The 17,401-nt window shown below is 40.4% G+C and overlaps 2 protein-coding genes and 1 long non-coding RNA gene across 24 annotated transcripts in view; 2 read left to right on the top strand and 1 right to left on the bottom strand.

The window, feature by feature from the left end:
• TMTC4 (transmembrane O-mannosyltransferase targeting cadherins 4) overlaps positions 1-8,399 on the top strand; it is a 54,560-nt gene extending 46,161 nt beyond the window's left edge. For 6 of the 7 annotated variants that reach the window (XM_081198366.1, XM_081198368.1, XM_081198367.1 and 3 more), the window contains 6 exons: positions 914-1,021; positions 1,123-1,264; positions 1,883-1,997; positions 2,132-2,244; positions 3,866-3,935; positions 4,451-8,399. In XM_081198366.1, coding sequence (XP_081054492.1) covers positions 914-1,021; positions 1,123-1,264; positions 1,883-1,997; positions 2,132-2,244; positions 3,866-3,935; positions 4,451-4,602 — 700 coding nt within the window. In that variant the 3' untranslated portion in view covers positions 4,603-8,399. The remainder of the gene's footprint in view (positions 1-913; positions 1,022-1,122; positions 1,265-1,882; positions 1,998-2,131; positions 2,245-3,865; positions 3,936-4,450) is intronic. The other variant, XR_014009198.1, reaches the window with a different exon arrangement.
• LOC308589451 lies at positions 6,654-9,947 on the bottom strand. The gene is made up of 2 exons (XR_014009264.1): positions 9,816-9,947; positions 6,654-9,691 (listed from the first exon to the last, which is right to left on the bottom strand). It is a non-coding gene; the product is annotated as an uncharacterized lncRNA (long non-coding RNA).
• Positions 9,948-10,452: 505 nt separating this feature from the next.
• GGACT (gamma-glutamylamine cyclotransferase) overlaps positions 10,453-17,401 on the top strand; it is a 58,752-nt gene continuing 51,803 nt past the window's right edge. For 14 of the 16 annotated variants that reach the window (XR_014009209.1, XR_014009210.1, XR_014009211.1 and 11 more), the window contains exon 1: positions 10,453-10,581. The gene's annotated coding sequence lies outside the window, so the exon portion shown is untranslated. Of the gene's footprint in view, positions 10,582-10,826; positions 11,237-17,401 lie in introns of those variants that run through there. The other 2 variants (XM_081198687.1, XM_081198686.1) reach the window with 2 other exon arrangements.

The following is a 17,401-nucleotide window of genomic DNA, read 5'->3' as shown; positions in this document are numbered from 1 at the left end:
AGCAAAGCCATCCTAGCAACGAAGCTACAATATAGTTGTTTCTTTCTGCATCACGTTCTAGAGAGGGCACCATTTCCTGTCTCTCCTTTTAAATACAGTGGTACCTCGGGTTACATACGCTTCAGGTTACATACGCTTTGGGTTACAGACTCCCCTAACCCAGAAATATTACCTCGGGTTAAGAACTTTGCTTCAGGATGAGGACAGAAATCGTGCTCTGGCGGCACGGCAGCAGCAGGAGGCCCCGTTAGCTTAAGTGGTGCTTCAGGTTAAGAACAGTTTCAGGTTAAGAACGGACCTCCGGAATGAATTAAGTACTTAACCTGAGGTACCACTGTAAATCACTGTAGTCTAGAGAAGACTGGTGATGGTGATTTAATATATGATTAAGGTGTAAATTTCCTATGTTTGGTCAGGTTGAGATTCAAATAATAGGTGGAGTCTCACGAGTTGGTGGCTATATACAGTGAGGGGGGAAAGTATTTGATCGCCTGCTAAATTTGCGTGTTTGCCCTCTGACGAAGAAATGACCAGTCCATAATTTTAATGGTAGTTTTATTGTAGCTGTGAGAGACAGAATAACAACAGGAAAAGCCCCAGAAACCCAGAAGACAAAAGTCAGAGATTGATGTGCATTATAATGAGTGAAATAAGTATTTGATCCCCTATCAACCAGCCAGATGTCAAGCTACCTGGTATCTTCACTGCATGTAACAAGCTGAGATTAGAAGCACCTGCTGTAAGGGAGAGGTCTTACCTGTAATCCCAGCTCGTTACAGTACCTGTACAAAAGACACCTGTCGACAGAAGCAATCAATCCAGCAGATTTCATTTACTGTAGTGTAAATGAAAGAAAATGAGTCAAGCTGCCTTTTTCCAATGAGTAATTATTTCCCCCCTTTTACATGCCCAGATTGAATCCTAAATATGTGCACGCTATGAACAACCTGGGAAATATCTTGAAAGAAAGGAATGAACTCCATGAAGCTGAAGAGCTGCTGTCACTAGCTGTACAAATACAGTATGTTTTTAAATACACAATTCCAGTTGTTGCTGCAGAGCATATAGAAGGAGTGTTGTGTCCTGTCCTATATACTAAACGTATCCAACAATTCTGCCTAGGCCTGATTTTGCAGCGGCATGGATGAATCTGGGAATAGTGCAGAATAGCTTGAGAAGGTATGGAGAAGCCGAGCAAAGCTATTGGACTGCAATTAGACACCGAAAAAAATACCCAGATTGTTACTATAATTTAGGACGTTTGGTAAGTGTATTGCATTACATGTGTACTAATGACAGCAAGAGACTAAGATGAAATGTCGCCTCGGTGGCAAACTTAAGCATACTTCATTAACAGTGTGGTTAAACAGCAGTACTTTGGCACGTTCCATGCAGCTTCCTAATAATATTCAGAGTGCAGTAGGTGAAGGGCACATCCTCAGCCCTGCACTCCAGCCCATAGCAGACCATCTGCTTTGCATGCAAAAGGTCCCAGGTTCAATCCCCAAGTCGGGGTGGAAGAGACTCCTGCTTGCAATCCTGAAAGCCTCTGCCGGTCAGTGTATGCAATACTGAGCAAGATGGACCAACTCAGTATAAGGCAGTTTCCTATGTTCCTGTGTGTTGTTCCTACAGTATCAGTGGGCGAGAACTTTCATGCAGATTGCCTTTCGTGGCTTTGACCATTATAAATTGTTTTCAAGAGCTTCTCCCCAAAATACAGCACTAGCTATTTTTTTTTAATATTTACATGGTTGTTGTTTTTTGCATAAAGTAATATAAGCAGGAGTGGGACTAGACAGGAGAGGAATTTGAGCATTGATCTAATTTATTCAGGGCTACCGTTACTGTATTTGCTTTCATATTGTCATCCGTGTTTCAGTATGCTGACCTCAATCGCCACATAGATGCATTGAATGCATGGAGGAATGCCACTGTTCTGAAACCACAACACAGTTTGGCTTGGAACAACATGATTATATTGCTTGATAATACAGGTACAGTATAAGAATTACCCAGCAACGTTTAAATAAGTGATGCATTTATGCAGTTTTTGCCCTGCTTACGGTTTTGTGGAATAAAAACTATTGTGCTATTCAGCACCCTTTCCTCTCTTTTCTTACGTTCCTAGGTAACTTAGCACAAGCTGAAGCTGTTGGAAGAGAGGCTTTGGAGTTAATACCCAATGATCATTCTCTTATGTTTTCACTGGCAAATGTATTGGGGAAGTCACAGAAATATAAGGTAGTAAAATATTTCCAATCATAACTTTTGAATGAAATAATTATTTTAATTGTTTCTCCACTGTTCATAGACTGAATAGGTTCTCAAAAAAATTACAACTCACATTAGAGACAAATTGAAGTGTTGTTCTGTAGGTACATGTGGCAAAATAGATGTGCACATTCGTAATGTGGTGGCATGTACATGTTGTCATGGCAAACTACTCGTGTATGGGGTTTACCACCTTTTATTCAAGGTCACCTGTGTTGAATAAAATATACTGCCTTGATCTATAGAGACACAGTAATGTTGTCAAAGAGCTGGGCATGTGGCTGGGTTTTCTGAACCTGCAGAGTTACCAGCCCTAGATTTCATGAACATAGGAGAATAATTTCATTGATAATTCAGAGGGAAATAGGGAAAACATCAAAGCAAAGTAGCTATAGAAAAGAAAAGTTCAGTTGAACATGGATTCCCGAGTAATCTGAGGTTTTTATAGGCCAAATCTTCCTTTTTCGGATATGTTCTAGGAAGTAAGATAGCCTTTAGGGCCCTGGTCTGATCAACTCCTGGGTGCTAAACTAATTTACTTGATTCATCCCTAGCCGAGGTTCTCAGGGGTCCCCACAATCACATGATATTGGAACACACACTCTGGGTATTATTCAGCTGACTTTTACTCATTCCTACCTAAACAGAAAACGCTACATTCCTTACTGTGAACAAGTTCATGAGTTTGATTTAGGGAGGCAAGCAAGCGTGTTTTGCAGAACAGTTCAGAAACCACATAAAAATATTTTTTAATCTTACATGCAGCACATCTAAAAATCATCATTCAAATTGATAAATATAGAAATAAGACAAGGCTTTTCCTGAAAAAAACCATTTAAATTAGAATCAGCACTTATCCTTGGATTATAAACAGACATAAAGCTGTGTTAAGTAGCCCTGTAATTAAGTCTGCATCCGCTGCATAGGAACATCTTTAAAAGTATTTTTAATCTCTTATCTGCTTAAATAATTGTTTTTCTTGAGTAATTGTATATATTTTGTATGCGTTGTTCAGAGTTTAATGATGTCATGCAAGAGGGATGTGTGAGCCTAGCAAAACTGAAAATGAATAATGAAAATATTTAGTGGTCAGAATCTTTGAAGCAAGTCAGTTAGAAAAACAAGTGAAAAGTCTTTTGTGGAGCATTTTTTCTTTCTAGAAGTATTGTCTGCAAAACAAAGCAGATAAGCCTTTAAAATTGTTGGCTGTAATAAAAGTAGATTCATCTCATTGATTTTATTGGGATTAACTTCATTTTAACACAAATATGCAGGTTTTAAGTGGTGGTTTGTGTGAGCATCCGGTTATAATGCAATCCGCAAGTGTTTTTGTGTTCTTACTAGCACAGAAGTAATTACTGTTTAATTGACAGCAACTACCAGACAACAGCTGGATCAGGCTGTGAATTATATTGTATGTATATCCATTAGAGAGAAGTAGAAGTGTGAATGCACATGAAAAAAATATGGTGACATAATCACATTAATAGACCACAGAGCATGAGGTAATTGGTAGTGTTTGGTTGTACTTGACATTGTATGCACTACAGAAATAGCTTGTCCTGTTGATCTCTTTTTCTGAATTATTCAGGAATCTGAAGCTTTGTTCCACAAGGCAATTAAAGCCAATCCAACTGCAGCCAGTTACCATGGTAATTTGGGTAAGACATTTTACAGCTCCCCTAGTGCAAACTTTTAAAAAATCAGACACACTGCTTGTACTTCTTTTCATGTTAATTGTCTTAAAAACTACTGTTTTTAAGGCATTATTCTGCTGCCTAGATTTCTATTCTGCCTACTTGCTAAACAAATTGCCAGCTAGAGAAAGGAGTTCCAAAAATGCAAAGCTCAATGCATTGTATAATAGACCAACCAGGCAGCACACTACAGCCCAGAGGTGGCTGCATGTCAGTGGTGGCAAATTGGCTCTTTTGTGCCATGCTTGCAAACCGCCATGAGCTCTCCTGATAAAAACAGCAATTTATGGCTCTAGCACAATCCACTCTTGTCATTCCCTGGCCTGCTCAGCTCCCAAACGTGTCCCCTCCAGCTGGCAACAGAGCAGGCTGCCACCATGCCGGCAGCCAACCAAATGTTTTAATGTTTTCTAAGTAATTGGCAAGATTGTCTGTCCTTCAACGATGTTGCTAACAAAAACTCCTCTTTGCTGTTTCAGCTGTGCTGTACCATCGCTGGGGAAATCTTGACTTAGCCAAGAAACACTATGAAATCTCTCTGAAGCTTGACCCCACAGCAGCTGGGACCAGGGAAAACTATAGTCTTTTAAAAAGGAAACTGGACCAACTGAAAAAAAAAGGCGATGTCTGAGGTTTCTTCTCAGGCTTTGAATGCGTATTGCATACCATTTATTGGCAACATGGCTACTAATCACCAGGGAGAGAAGCATTCAGTCATACTGTCATTTAAAAAATCACAACAATAACCCAATAATTATAGCACCAGCAACAAATACTCAAAATGTTTCATGAAGTCTAGTGGCAGAAGTAAATTTCTTTACAAAAAATAATAAAAAGCAACGCTGGTTTTGAAATTTTCATTTGGAGAACTGAAAGGTTTGTATTTATGCTTTCAGTTTCAAAACCTGTTGAATATTTACATTCTTATACTCTGAGCACTTGTGCTGGTAGGGGCAACTTATTCAAATAAAAAGAAGGGCATATTCAAAATGCATGTAGCAGTGGAGTGTGAATGTACCACAGTACAGTGGTACCTCAGGTTAAGTACTTAATTTGTTCCGGAGGTCCATTCTTAACCTGAAACTGTTCTTAACCTGAAGCACCACTTTCGCTAATGGGGCCTCCTGATGCTGCCGCGCCAGCGGAGCCCAATTTCTGTTCTTATCCTGAAACAAAGTTCTTAACCTGAAGCACTATTTCTGGGTTAGCGGAGTGTGTAACCTGAAGCGTATGTAACCTGAAGTGTATGTAATCTGAGGTGCCACTGTACAATTATGTGGAAAAGAAATATAATTTATTTTGCCTGTGTATACATCTTACTGATGCAGGAATTCTGATGCAGCGTTGGTATGAAACATGGCCCAGTGAATTACCAAGAGCACAAATGTTGCCTCATTAATCTCTGGAGAGGCCATGCTTCAGAAACATGGGGGAGGGTGTTTGCGCAATACACTGCTAATATACTTGGTAAGAACAGGATAGAATGAACTATTTTCAACAATTTATGGTGAATTGAGGATTGAAGTTTAATTCAAATTGTTCTTAGATTCAGAATCTATCCTTAGTTGCTGTTGTACAGCTTAAAGGTAGTGACTTGAATGGTCAAGCATCCCAAAGTAACCGTCAAGAGTACTTTAAACTGTAAAGCCTTTCATGTTTGGTAGTTTGCCCAGAATCTTGTAATGCTTCAGCTGGGCAGTGGTTATTACATTTTTAGATGTTTGATTAGGTTTTAATCTGCTGTCTTGTTGGTAGCAGCTTTCATTAGGGTATCAGTAGTTGAAATCCAAGTGGCATATGAAGGGTTCTTCAGTCTTCTCTGGGGATGATAGCAGACTTTATTTTTCTCTGAGGGTTAATGGTTCCTTAAAGAAGTGACAGCCCAGTTAACATGTTCTAAAATCCTTCACATGGAACATCCCTAAGGGTGCAGCCAAGTGCAGGAAGAAATGTCTGATCTGGGCCATTGTAGCCTAAAATAATAAAGAAATGTGGTTGTGACGTCTTTATTGGCAAAGAAAGGATTTATGTCAACATTGCACCCTAGATGCAATGTTGAGATATCCACCTGTGTAATCTTGACAGTCCCAGATAAACTATTGTTTTCCAGCTTTAGGGGTTGCCTAAAGACCACTTACAGACAGGTACAGTTTACCTAAAAATCAATGACAGCATATCAGAAAAAGATCTGTTCTTCCATACTTCAATTTATTCTTGCTGCAGATTGGATTTTTGAGGAGCAAAGTCAAAATCAAATGTTGACCTTTTTTGTCCTGCTATGTATATTGTGCAAGAGAGAGATTGCTGCATTAGAATCCTTCCCATATAGAGCATTATTACTCAGAATGGAAAGATCAGAATTGAGTTTCAAAAAAGAAAACTCTTCATACAATATATGTACCAGTTCGTGCACTTGGCTTTGGCAGCTATCTTGTTATGGATTCAGTACCACCCTTAAAACACGGATGCACATGGACCCAATCTAGCCCTTAGAGCTGGAGACAAAGATCCAACCACTGGACAGCATGCACATCTTGAATTGATTCGGATTTGCAACTGCTCCCAGTATGTTCTAAATGTATCAGTCCCTTGAATAAAATAGTTTTAACTGTTGTAATACACAGGATGCTGACAGTCTTGCTATATGGAATATTATAAAATAATGTGAATGACCCCAATAAGAACATGGTGTTGATGTATTTATACATACACAAGAAAAAAGTGTACAAACTATAAATAGAAATCATTTCCACTGGTTGTTTTATGTTTTGTTTTTTAATGATTCAGCAATTTCCTCTAACATGCAGTGCTTACAGACCATTTTCTCAGATGGGATAAGATTTTAATAATAGTTCTATGTTTGAATATTGTTGATGTCTGATGTAATTAATTGTCTGATTCATTACTATTGCCTGCAGTTTACATATGATACTTATCCCTGTTGGCCTGCACTATTTGTTTGGTATGAACATAGTGAGTTAATATTTTATGTAGAGCATGAAACATTTCTTTAAATTTACTTTTTTTGTTAACAGCCTGGAAATGTTTGGATCTCCTGATTTGAAAGCATATGTAAAGTAGATCAGCATTTTCTAGACTTTTGTTGGTATAATAATACTTGAAATTAATGTGTCTCCTAGCTGTCAGCTCTGTCATGTGAATGTAACTATAAAACATTGCCTAGGCAAACTTTTTGAATAGTGTCCTAAAGGCTACTTCACATATTATGCAGAGGCAACCTTAGCTATACAACCAAGCCTAAACTTGACATGGAGCTGCAACCAACTCTGACAAATATAGTATGTTGTTACATTCATATGTGGCATTTTTCCGTGTATGCTTATGGCATATTGTTTGTGTATGTATTTTTGGGAGGGAAGAATGGTGATGTGTGAAGTGATCCTACTTTTGAAAATGATAATTAAATGTCATACAGATTGCTATAATTCAGTTTTAGAAATTTATTTTAAATTTAGAAACATAAAAAGACTTTAAAAATATACAGTAATACGGCTTTAAAAAATATACAGTAGTAAATGGCTAAGTCACACAAAGAGTAAACCCACGGTAATCAAGGGGGCTAGTTAGTTATGACTACAAATCCATTTATTTTAATGGTACTATTCTAACTTAGTCAGATACCACCCATAAGAAGAAAATCTCAGTCTCTTCCTACCACCCCTGCTATACGCTTAGCAAAGGCATACATGTCTCTTAACATTCAAAAGCCATGAAGGCAAAAGTGAGCTGTGTGCCGTTTTAGGCTGCTGGGCTGATATATCCAACATAGTTTGATCCTCTGCATCCCAGATCAATTCAACTCAACTGCATGTCACCATAGTACTTAGGATTACATGTAAGGTGGCAATCCTAGACATACTTGCCTAGGATTAAGTCCAGTGGAACTTCCTTCTAAGTAAACAGATGTAGAATGTGGCTGTGGGAATATTAGTTGTTTGGAAAGCTGGAACCGAATCTTTTGAAATCGTACTGCAAATTCTGAGGTTAAAACTCTTTTGAAAATAGTGAATAAGCAGTGACTGCTGCCTACTAAATCTACTTACTAAAAAGCGGAGTGTACAGAAGATTGTTTCATTTCTGTGATACAAGGTTTGTCATAAGCATCTACACTTTTGTAAGCACAAACAAGTATGGGCTTTATACTGAAATAATTGTTTTAGAACTCAACAAAAGATTTGTAGCCAGTTTGGTGATATGTCCAATGAATGTCAGCCTCTGATGTATTATAAATTTCTTCGGGGCCTATTAAACTGTATGGCTGGATAATAATAAAAAGTGAGGACTTTGAAGACAATGGGTGGCAACTGATAGTTGGATAAGTTCTTGATAATGACATTGAATTTTAATGAATACATTCCAGTTTCTTTTATAAGACAACATTTGTAATAAAACCTCATCTGTTCTTTGGCTGTTGTGGATTTTATAAGAGTAAAAATAAAACCTGTTCAAGAACAATGATAAAAGTAATGTTTCAGAAAGGGCAGTGGTAATGCATCAAATGGAAAAGGGGGAAAGCCCCTGTTTTCTAAATAGCTGTGGTGGTTTTGTTGTTTAACTTTGAAACATTCATACAACTGAGGGGGGCGCACCTGCTTTGAGCAGAGCTGGAGGGTGGGAGTGTATGCTAAAATCTTTATCCACATGAAGTTTTGGTGCTCAAATTTGGCTTCTCCCCTGCAGCTGCTTTCCTACACCAAGTTGGGGGGGGTGTATATATATTGTTCCCTCACTTAGTTTGATCCTCTCTAGCACAATACTTGTTTATGGTCTGCTTTTTAGTGTAATAGTAACTCTGTATCTGGCCTGCCCTATGGCTCTCGTAATGTCTACACACAAAAAAGATTGAGGGAGGCCAGAGCCTGTGCCCTCCAGCTGACGTTAGGTAGTTCAGGTGATGAATATTTGGATAAAATAAGTCTAGGAGAAAACTTGTCAGATTGCCACTACTCAAACTTGAGAGGTTTTTTCACAATCTGACAAGGATGAAAATCACTTTGGTGTGAAGCTTAAATTAGCTTGTACATACAATAGTTTTTGATAAGAGATTTGAGATCTACATTTCATAAAACTTAGCTCTGATTCTCCCCCAATTCATCTTATATTAAGTACATATAGATATGGCCCAAAGGCAGCAAGGATGGATCAAGGCCATCTATATGTTTCTATAGTTTCTAAGTGTCTGTTGAACATCCTACTCTCTCCGAGTGTATCTCGAAATCTGAGGGGAAGATACTATTCTCACCCCAATATCTCAAGTGTGCATTTGGTTGGTGAGAATCTTGAAGAACCTGTTGTTCCAGACTGTTGTTCTGTTTTGTTTTAAGATAGGTGGTATTTTGATACTGCAACCCCAAGTGCAAAATTAGTTATAAAGTGGCAATTCCACTCTGCTCAGTCCTAGCCTTCCAACCCTCTCTCTTCCTAAGGCTAGCGCTAACTAGGTTTCCACCTTCTTCTTGTAATGTGAAGAAATTCAACAGGTGTAGTTAGTTGCTCAGCCCTGCATCTCCACGATGGACCGTAGTTTGGAAGGCCTGGTCCTACGAGCATTAAAGCCAGAGGGTCCCTGATCAGAAGGAAAAGTGGCAAGCCTGTAAGAAGGTGCACAGCAGGCAGAAATCCAACAGGCGCAGCAGCCTTTCCAATATAGCGATTGTGGAGTTTCTGAGTAAGTATTTTTGGCAGCAATGCAATACGTCCTGTGGAAAACCACTTAGTGAGTAGCTTAAGATTTTTTTTTAAAGCGGGTTATATATATATTTTTAATTCAAAAAAAAATCTTAACACGTAACATGCAAGCTTCACAGAAGTCAGTGAACTTACCTCCCAAGTGAGCAGACATAGGAACGGGATTGCCACATATATTAGGTGAAACGACCGGCTCCTGCCCGCTGCCCTTCACTGAAGAAAGTTATCGCTTCGTTCGGCCTTTCCTTCGCCTGCTTTTCCCGCCGCACTGCGCAGGCGGGCGGTTGCCTAGACAACGGCGGCTTTCCTCGCCGGCTTCTTTCCTCCGGTTGTTCATCCTTCCGCTGATTCTGTCACGTTGAAGAAACGTGACGTCAATCATCTCTTGGAAAAGGCGGGAGTAAGAGCTCGAAGGCGCCCACAGAGCTGGACAAGTTGAAGAGTGACAACCAACTTCCCAGCTTCCGGCTCGATTTAGCCCTAATTTCTAGCAGCCTGAAATAACCTGCGCTAGATGGCGCAGTCTCAGCTCCGTTGACTTCATTGGGACTACTTGGGGTGACAGCTCCTACTGTCATAAATAGGAGTGTCGTAAATCAATCCTCCCTCGGCTTCGGCTCCCTTTCCTCCTCGTGAAATGTTGGGGTGATAGTGGCTGCAGTTTTATAAAGGTTTAAAAAGTCAAAGACCGCCCCCCCCTCACAGAATGAGCATCGACCCCGTCTTCAGCACGTGAAATGGCAACTCTAAACTAACTCTCTGTGGAGAACGCCGAGCAGCCCCGCCCACTCCCTCAGGTTCTAAAGGGCAACGGCGCACTCCGGAAGCGGCCGGAGCAAGTTTGTGTGATTGGCAAGCGCACTAGGACCCGGGCTCTAAACACGGCTGTTCAAACTGGCGGGTGAGCTTCTTTCTTCAAACGGGCTTGCCGCCTTTTTTAAACATGCGAGCGCGAGGGGAGACCCGGGCTGGTCGCTTATAGGTTATTTTAAAAGGTTATTGGTTAAAAGCGAGGTCATGTGATGTTGGAGAGGGTGGGTGGGTTCGGGAGAGGAAAGGAAGGCGCGCGCAGTTTCTCTCCTCTCACCCCCCCCCCAACTCTTTTAGTCAACCGTTTTCTTTCAGGCGTTGGCTTTTAAATCAGCGCGCGCCAGCTGGGGCGCGCGGGTGGGGGGGAAATCACGTGAGAGGAGGAGGCAAGCCGGATTGGTTGGCGCCTCACGGAACCTGTCGTGGGGCGAGCGTCGGATTCGCTCGAGGGTTGTAGAAGATAGAGAGTCGCTTGTTTGCCTCAACCGGCTCGCAGCTGCGCAGAGAGGAGACCATCGTTTTAGATGCGGATACACCCGCACACGTCCCACTGCATTAGAAGCGCCCGAGTTACGATATCGACGTGCTTTGCATGCACAGTTTCCTGTTAAAACTGTTATTCGCGATATAATTGGATGCGTGTCAAGGCCTTCTTTTTGCACGCTTATTCACTGCTGCAAGGGCGCTACAACTAACACACGTATTTATTTCCTATTTCCTATGATATTATCTTTCTGCTGCTTTAGGTCCCTTGGCTTTTGACTATGAATATATAAAACCACTGAATTATTTGCAAGGGTTTTTTTTTATTGGTGTGTTTGTTTGGGCGGGGGTGGGGTGGGGAATTAAAACGTGCTTCATTTTCTCCGGTGAAAGTTCAAGGCAGGGGTAGGCAACCTAAGGCCTGGGGGCCAGATGCGGCCCAATCACCTTCTCAATCCGGCCTGCAGACAGTCTGGGAATCAGCGTGTTTTTACATGAATAATAATAATTTTTATTTATACCCCGCCCTCCCCAGCCAAGGCCGGGCTCAGAGCGGCTTACATGCAATAATAAAAACAAGTTGAATGATTACAACTTAAAAACAACATTAAAATATTGAAACGTTAAAATATTAAAATGTAACCTCATCGCAGGAGGAGAAGGAAAGGAAAAAAGAAAGAGAGGGAGGGAATCAAATTGGCTCCAAGCCAAAGGCCAGGCGGAACAACTCTGTCTTACAGGACCTGCGGAAAGAAATCAGATCCTGCAGGGCCCTGGTCTCATGAGGCAGAGCGTTCCACCAGGCCGGAGCCAGAGTTGAAAAGGCCCTGGCTCTGGTTGAAGCCACTCTAACTTCCTTAGGGTGTTGCTATTTATGGACCTTGAGGCTCTCCGTGGGGCATACCGGGAGAGGCGGTCCCGTAGGTACGAGGGTCCTAGGCCGTGAATGTGTCCTTTTATTTAAAATGTATTTTAAATAAAATTTATTTATGTATTTATTTAAAATGTATCTCTGGGTTATTTGTGGGGCATAGGAATTTGTTCATATTTTTTCCAAAATATAGTCCAGCCCACCACATGGTCTGAGGGACCACGGCTGAGAAAAGTTGCTGACCCCTGGTTTAAGGAGACCATGAAGTGCCTTACTAGCTAGATTTTTAGCAAGTAGCATTAACTGAGCGTTGAACAGAATGTCAAACACACACACACCCCACCCAAAAGGGAAGGTTCCTCCCCAACCTTATACTTTAGTCAGGCCGAAAACGTAAAAGGCAGCAGGACTTGTGATAGTTTGCCATAATTGTCATCGCTACACCACAAAGGGACTTGTAGTGCTACAGTGGTACCTTGGGTTAAGAACTTAATTCGTTCCGGAGGTCCATTCTTAACCTGAAACTGTTCTTAACCTGAGGTACCACTTTAGCTAATGGGGCCTCCCGCACAGCCGCCACACTATTTCTCTTCTCATCTTGAAGCAAGGTACTTAACCCGAGGTACTATTTCTGGGTTAGAGGAGTCTGTAACCTGAAGCATCTGTAACCCGAGGTACCACTGTATATATTTTCAGGAGAAAGCTATCATAACATTGTACAAAGTTTAATTCTAGATGATGTTGTTTTAAAAAGTTATTAGCCCTTATAGAGACAATGAAAAATATGGCTCAGAATCAAATAAGTTGTGGGTAGGGATGCAGAGTTATTTTCTAAAATGTCTTATTTTTATATTTTGACAACAAACGGGTAGAGGGGAATGTTTGGGGAGTTGTAGTGACTGAACATTTGCAGTAAGCACAATATTTATGGCTCCATCTGTCAGCAATAGTCTTGTAATACAAACTTCAAGATCAACTCAGGTAGTTGTAACATAAGCAAGCACTTTCAGCTGTGAACCTGATCGGTTTATATCACAACAGTAACTGTTTTTTGTCTTTTGTATAACTGCCAGCCACAACTACAGTTGGAACAGAATTTACTTGAATTTATTGTTTCAAGTTGTCTGAAAAAATTTTTTTTCATTATTGCAATTCTTTCCCCCTGGGAATCACATCCATAGATTTTTGTTTTTGATCCTAGCAGTGTTATATGGTTTGTGTATTTATTGCAGAAATTTTATATTTGTATCTGGTTTGGATTTGATCATCCTCCTTTAGTTGGGCCTTCTTCCTCTGTTTAGCTTTTAACAGACCTTAAAACCAAGGTGTGGTAGACTACTGAATCTGGTATTTGGTCTTTTGGTTACTGGATACCAATTTGTGGAGTAAGATGGCCTTTTGCCTTTTCTAATATGTGGTGCAGAACCTACATTCTCAGTGGGGTGCTCTGGACAGCTAATTAAATAATGAGTGTGATGTGTTGCCACTTGCAGGATAATGCCGTGTGGTACCCTCCAGGTGTTGTTGGACTCAAGAGCATAGCCGGGGGGCAGGGCAGGGAGAGGCAGCTGTCCTCCTAAATCTATAAAAATCAATATAAATGCATAGCTAACTGAGGTTCTACCTCCCCTAACAAAAGGCCTGCCCCCCCTAACAAAAATCCTAAGCCTATGGTTGGCCTACAGCTCCTAGCCCCAGACAACATGGCTGATGGTCAGAGACTATAGGAGTTGCAGTCCAGCAGCATCTGGAGGGCACCACATTGGTAATACATCTGGTTTCAGGCATGTATTGGCTTGCAAATTGTAATACTGCATATCTCAAGACCTTGCCTGTATTATATCTTTTAGAGAATTCTGATGTGCCTCTTGCTAATCCCTTAGCATTCCTTGGGGATCATCAAGGGTGTACTGCACACAGAAGCCTATGCAGTACTTCAAACTTCTTGCACCCATTACTCCCTGAGTTTTTTAAATACAGAATTTCTGTGAATGAATTATTTCCTTGCAGAGAAGGACAATTTTTGTGTGTGTATGTTTATATGGAGTCTATATACCTGTATGTCACAGGGCAGCTTGAGCATCTGGAAGCAACTTGTCTAGCAGGAATACCTGTTTCGTCCTTGGCAAGTGACTAACCTAACTGCAAGGTTATCTTAAAGGCGTAGGGGTGTGACATGCATAGCCATGTCGCTAGGAACATGAGAACTTGTATCATGTCCAGTCAGACTGGTCCATCTAGCTCAGTATTGCTATATACTAGTGGCAGCTGCTCTCCAGGGTTTCAGATAGGAGTTTTTCCTAGTCCTACTTGGAGATGCTGGGGATTGAAGCTGTGGCCTTCTGCTTGGCAAGCAGTTACTGTAATACTGAGCTATGGTTCTTCCCCATTCTTGGATATTGAAGTATTTTTCTGGCAGCAACCCATCACATTGCTGTTGCAACTGTATATTAATAAGTGTATGTGCTCTTGACAGGTCTAACAAGATTACATTGGTGACTGAGAGCTTATTCAACTGTTTGGCTATATATCTTGTCCTTATTCTGTAGCTAGTCTGTTTAATTTTTCATACTTCTTTTTATGGTTGCTGGACACTGATATGCTTCACAAAGGCTGTATTTGGGTGTAATGCTAACCATTGTTTAGTGTTCTGAGAGTGAACCACAGGCTTCTATGCACACGCACACGTCCTTTCTCTTTGGCATACACAGGAAGACCATCAGAAGTGTTCTTTTCAGATTAACCACAGCTTAGTATGTAAACTGAATCCTAAATTGTGGTTAATTTTTACAATTGAAACAAGCCTACTTCATAAACCTTGGAACCTAACCCTTGTGTAAGATGCAATTCCCTTGTACCCCAAAGGGTGAGTGAATTAAAAAGAAAGGCTTTTATTCGGTTTGTTCTACATTTGACACTAACTATATAAACAAGCATATACAGTAAACCTTTGATAATCTTAAATTTCTATCTCCAAGCAAGCATAAGCAGTTGCTTAGTGGTATTGAGAATATGAAATACTGTACTGCAAGGTAGCTACTGGATTATGGTACAAAGTTCAACTATACAGGAATAGATTAGTATAAAATATGGTTTTGTAAAGAAATAAACTTGAACATCCACATTTAAACAAAAGTTAATAATGAATTAATTGTTACTAACCCCTCTGTCATAATAAGAAGTTGTGATAATAGGGAGCAGCTGTTTTATAAGATGGCACTGTACCATCTTAATCCATTTGGGAGGAAAACCATGGGACAGATAATTTTATTTTCCTAGGAGTTGTGGTTTGACCTGCCCCCGCATCTCACAGCAAGCAATGGACAAAAATGTGGTGTGGGTGGGAGCAAGCCGGACATGTATCCCAAAGACTTGCAGTCGGCCAAACATAATGGGGAAGCCATGGAAGAAGTAGAATGTTAACTGAACATTACATTATTTATGTGAACTATGTTTCAAAGATGAAATTGGGCTAAAAACATCTTGTTAGGTCCAGACATGAAGATAAGGGAAAATATGGGAGATTCAGAATTATTAAGCTAACAGAGGATGTTGGGAAGTAAAGAAATAGCCTAGAGTTGCAACCGATTTAAGCTGCCACTGAGCGAAGTCCAGTATTTTGGGCTTGGTAAACAGGATTATTGATGCAGTGAGCTTGTGATAGAAGAGTCCATGAAACAGAGTAAGAAACCTAAAACATTACTTGAGTTTTGATAATTTTTCTGTAGTTCTGAGACAGGACACAACATAACGATGAAGCAAAATACATTATTTGTGGAGATCTTGCAGGGCTATGACTGCTATGCCCTTTAGCAGTGAATGCATTTTGCCCAGAGGAAGACACTCTTGAATGAAGGCCCTTTATCCAAACAACACTATATTTGCTTCCACAGCCATGAGTGCATGGCTTATCTGTTTAAAGCTCTGCTGAGTCCCTCTCCAACTCTCTATCTCAGCATCTGGATGCAGATGCATCTTTTTTGAAAGAGAGATAAAACATAGTTGCTTAAAATAAGCTCTCCTCTAGGTTAACCGCCAGCTATCAAATGCTAGTTTCAACAGAAATGTATGTCACGGTATCAGAATACTGCTGAAGTATAGAGTCTAGAGAACTACAAGGAAGTTCACAGCTGATAGGTAGCCACTGAAAAGACCTCTGTACTTGATGTTCAGACATGATGCATTGGTAGTATTGAGATAATGTTCTCATTTGTAAAGAGATTAGAGTGTTTCACATTGATTTGAGAGGTAGTCCCCCAAAAGGCAGGTGCTCTAATCCAAATTATTTTATTTAACCCAGATTACATTATTTAAAGACCTTACTAGTGGATATAAAACTAACAGAAATCTTGTGGTGAATTGAACTTCAGAAAGACGGTCCTCTTTACAACAGAATCCCTATATTTGAGTTGCACGCTAGGGAGGAACATGTATCTGTTCTAATAGATTTCACTTCTGGTTCTTGGAAGACTGGACATAGCATGGGATTTTTGTGTGCAAATATGGGGTCTCAGGGATAGTGGAGATGTAATGAAGTTGCCTTTAGGATTTTGTACACATCACATTTTAAATATACCTTACTGTTATTGATATGCATGTCTTCAGAAATGATTTGATACTATTAGCTCCTTGTGGGTTCCTTGACCCATAAGGCAAGCTAGAAATGAAGTAAATAATGATCCTGTTTCAGATTCAATGCATCAAATAAGCCATCTGATGTTGGACAGTTGCAGGGGTAGGGGTTGTTAACTAGTCTGTTAAGTACAATTCAGGCCAGTCTTATAGGTATTGCCCGGTGTTATCACCCCAGTAGTTGCAATGCTGTTTGTTTTCACAAACCAGAACTTCATCGTTTTGGAGTGGACGACTGCTGAGAGGAGACTCTAACCTCTTGATTTCAAAGGGGCCGTGGCTTCCACTGGTGCCTCCCTGGCTAATGTAAGAAAGGTGTTTTGCCATAAACGGTTCTGAGGTATTTGGTGAGGTTGGAGAGAGGTCGGCCCAAGCAGGAAGCCCGTTGTCTGCCCTGTAAAGAAAATAGCAAGTTACAAAATGAAAGCATCAAAGAACCAACAGGATGCAGTCCCAGGAGTCTCTTCTGGCATGTGGGTCCTCCTTGAAAGTTAGTACTGAGTGAAGAGTGACCTTAAAACTCACTTTATTCAAACAGACTAAGCTCAGGTTTAAAGTTCAAGACATTTTGTTTTTTCACCTGTTTCCTACAGTTTTCAGAAACTTCTGAAGAATTAATGTGTAACTATATCTGGTCCCTGAGCCAACAGCGAGGACTCTTTTTTTTTTTGCCAAGGGAAAATAGGATGCTATATTGTACTGTACGAACCTTTCAATTCTAACATGTCTGGAACCACCAGAATAATGCACATAGGATCTACATGAATTGGAATAATTTGTCAAATGATTTTGAGTACAATGTAACACTATCCTTTTGATACATTTAATGTGACTAGGCCAAAATGAAGGCATCCATGGGTGTAGCCTGGGGGGGGGCAGCTGTCCCCCCAATCAATCAAAACAATACAAATTAATACAAATATGA

The sequence above is a fragment of the Podarcis bocagei genome (assembly GCF_964188305.1).
Source record: "Podarcis bocagei genome assembly, chromosome: 6".
Lineage (NCBI taxonomy): Eukaryota > Metazoa > Chordata > Lepidosauria > Squamata > Lacertidae > Podarcis > Podarcis bocagei.
This window is presented reverse-complemented; position numbering and strand designations above follow the sequence as displayed.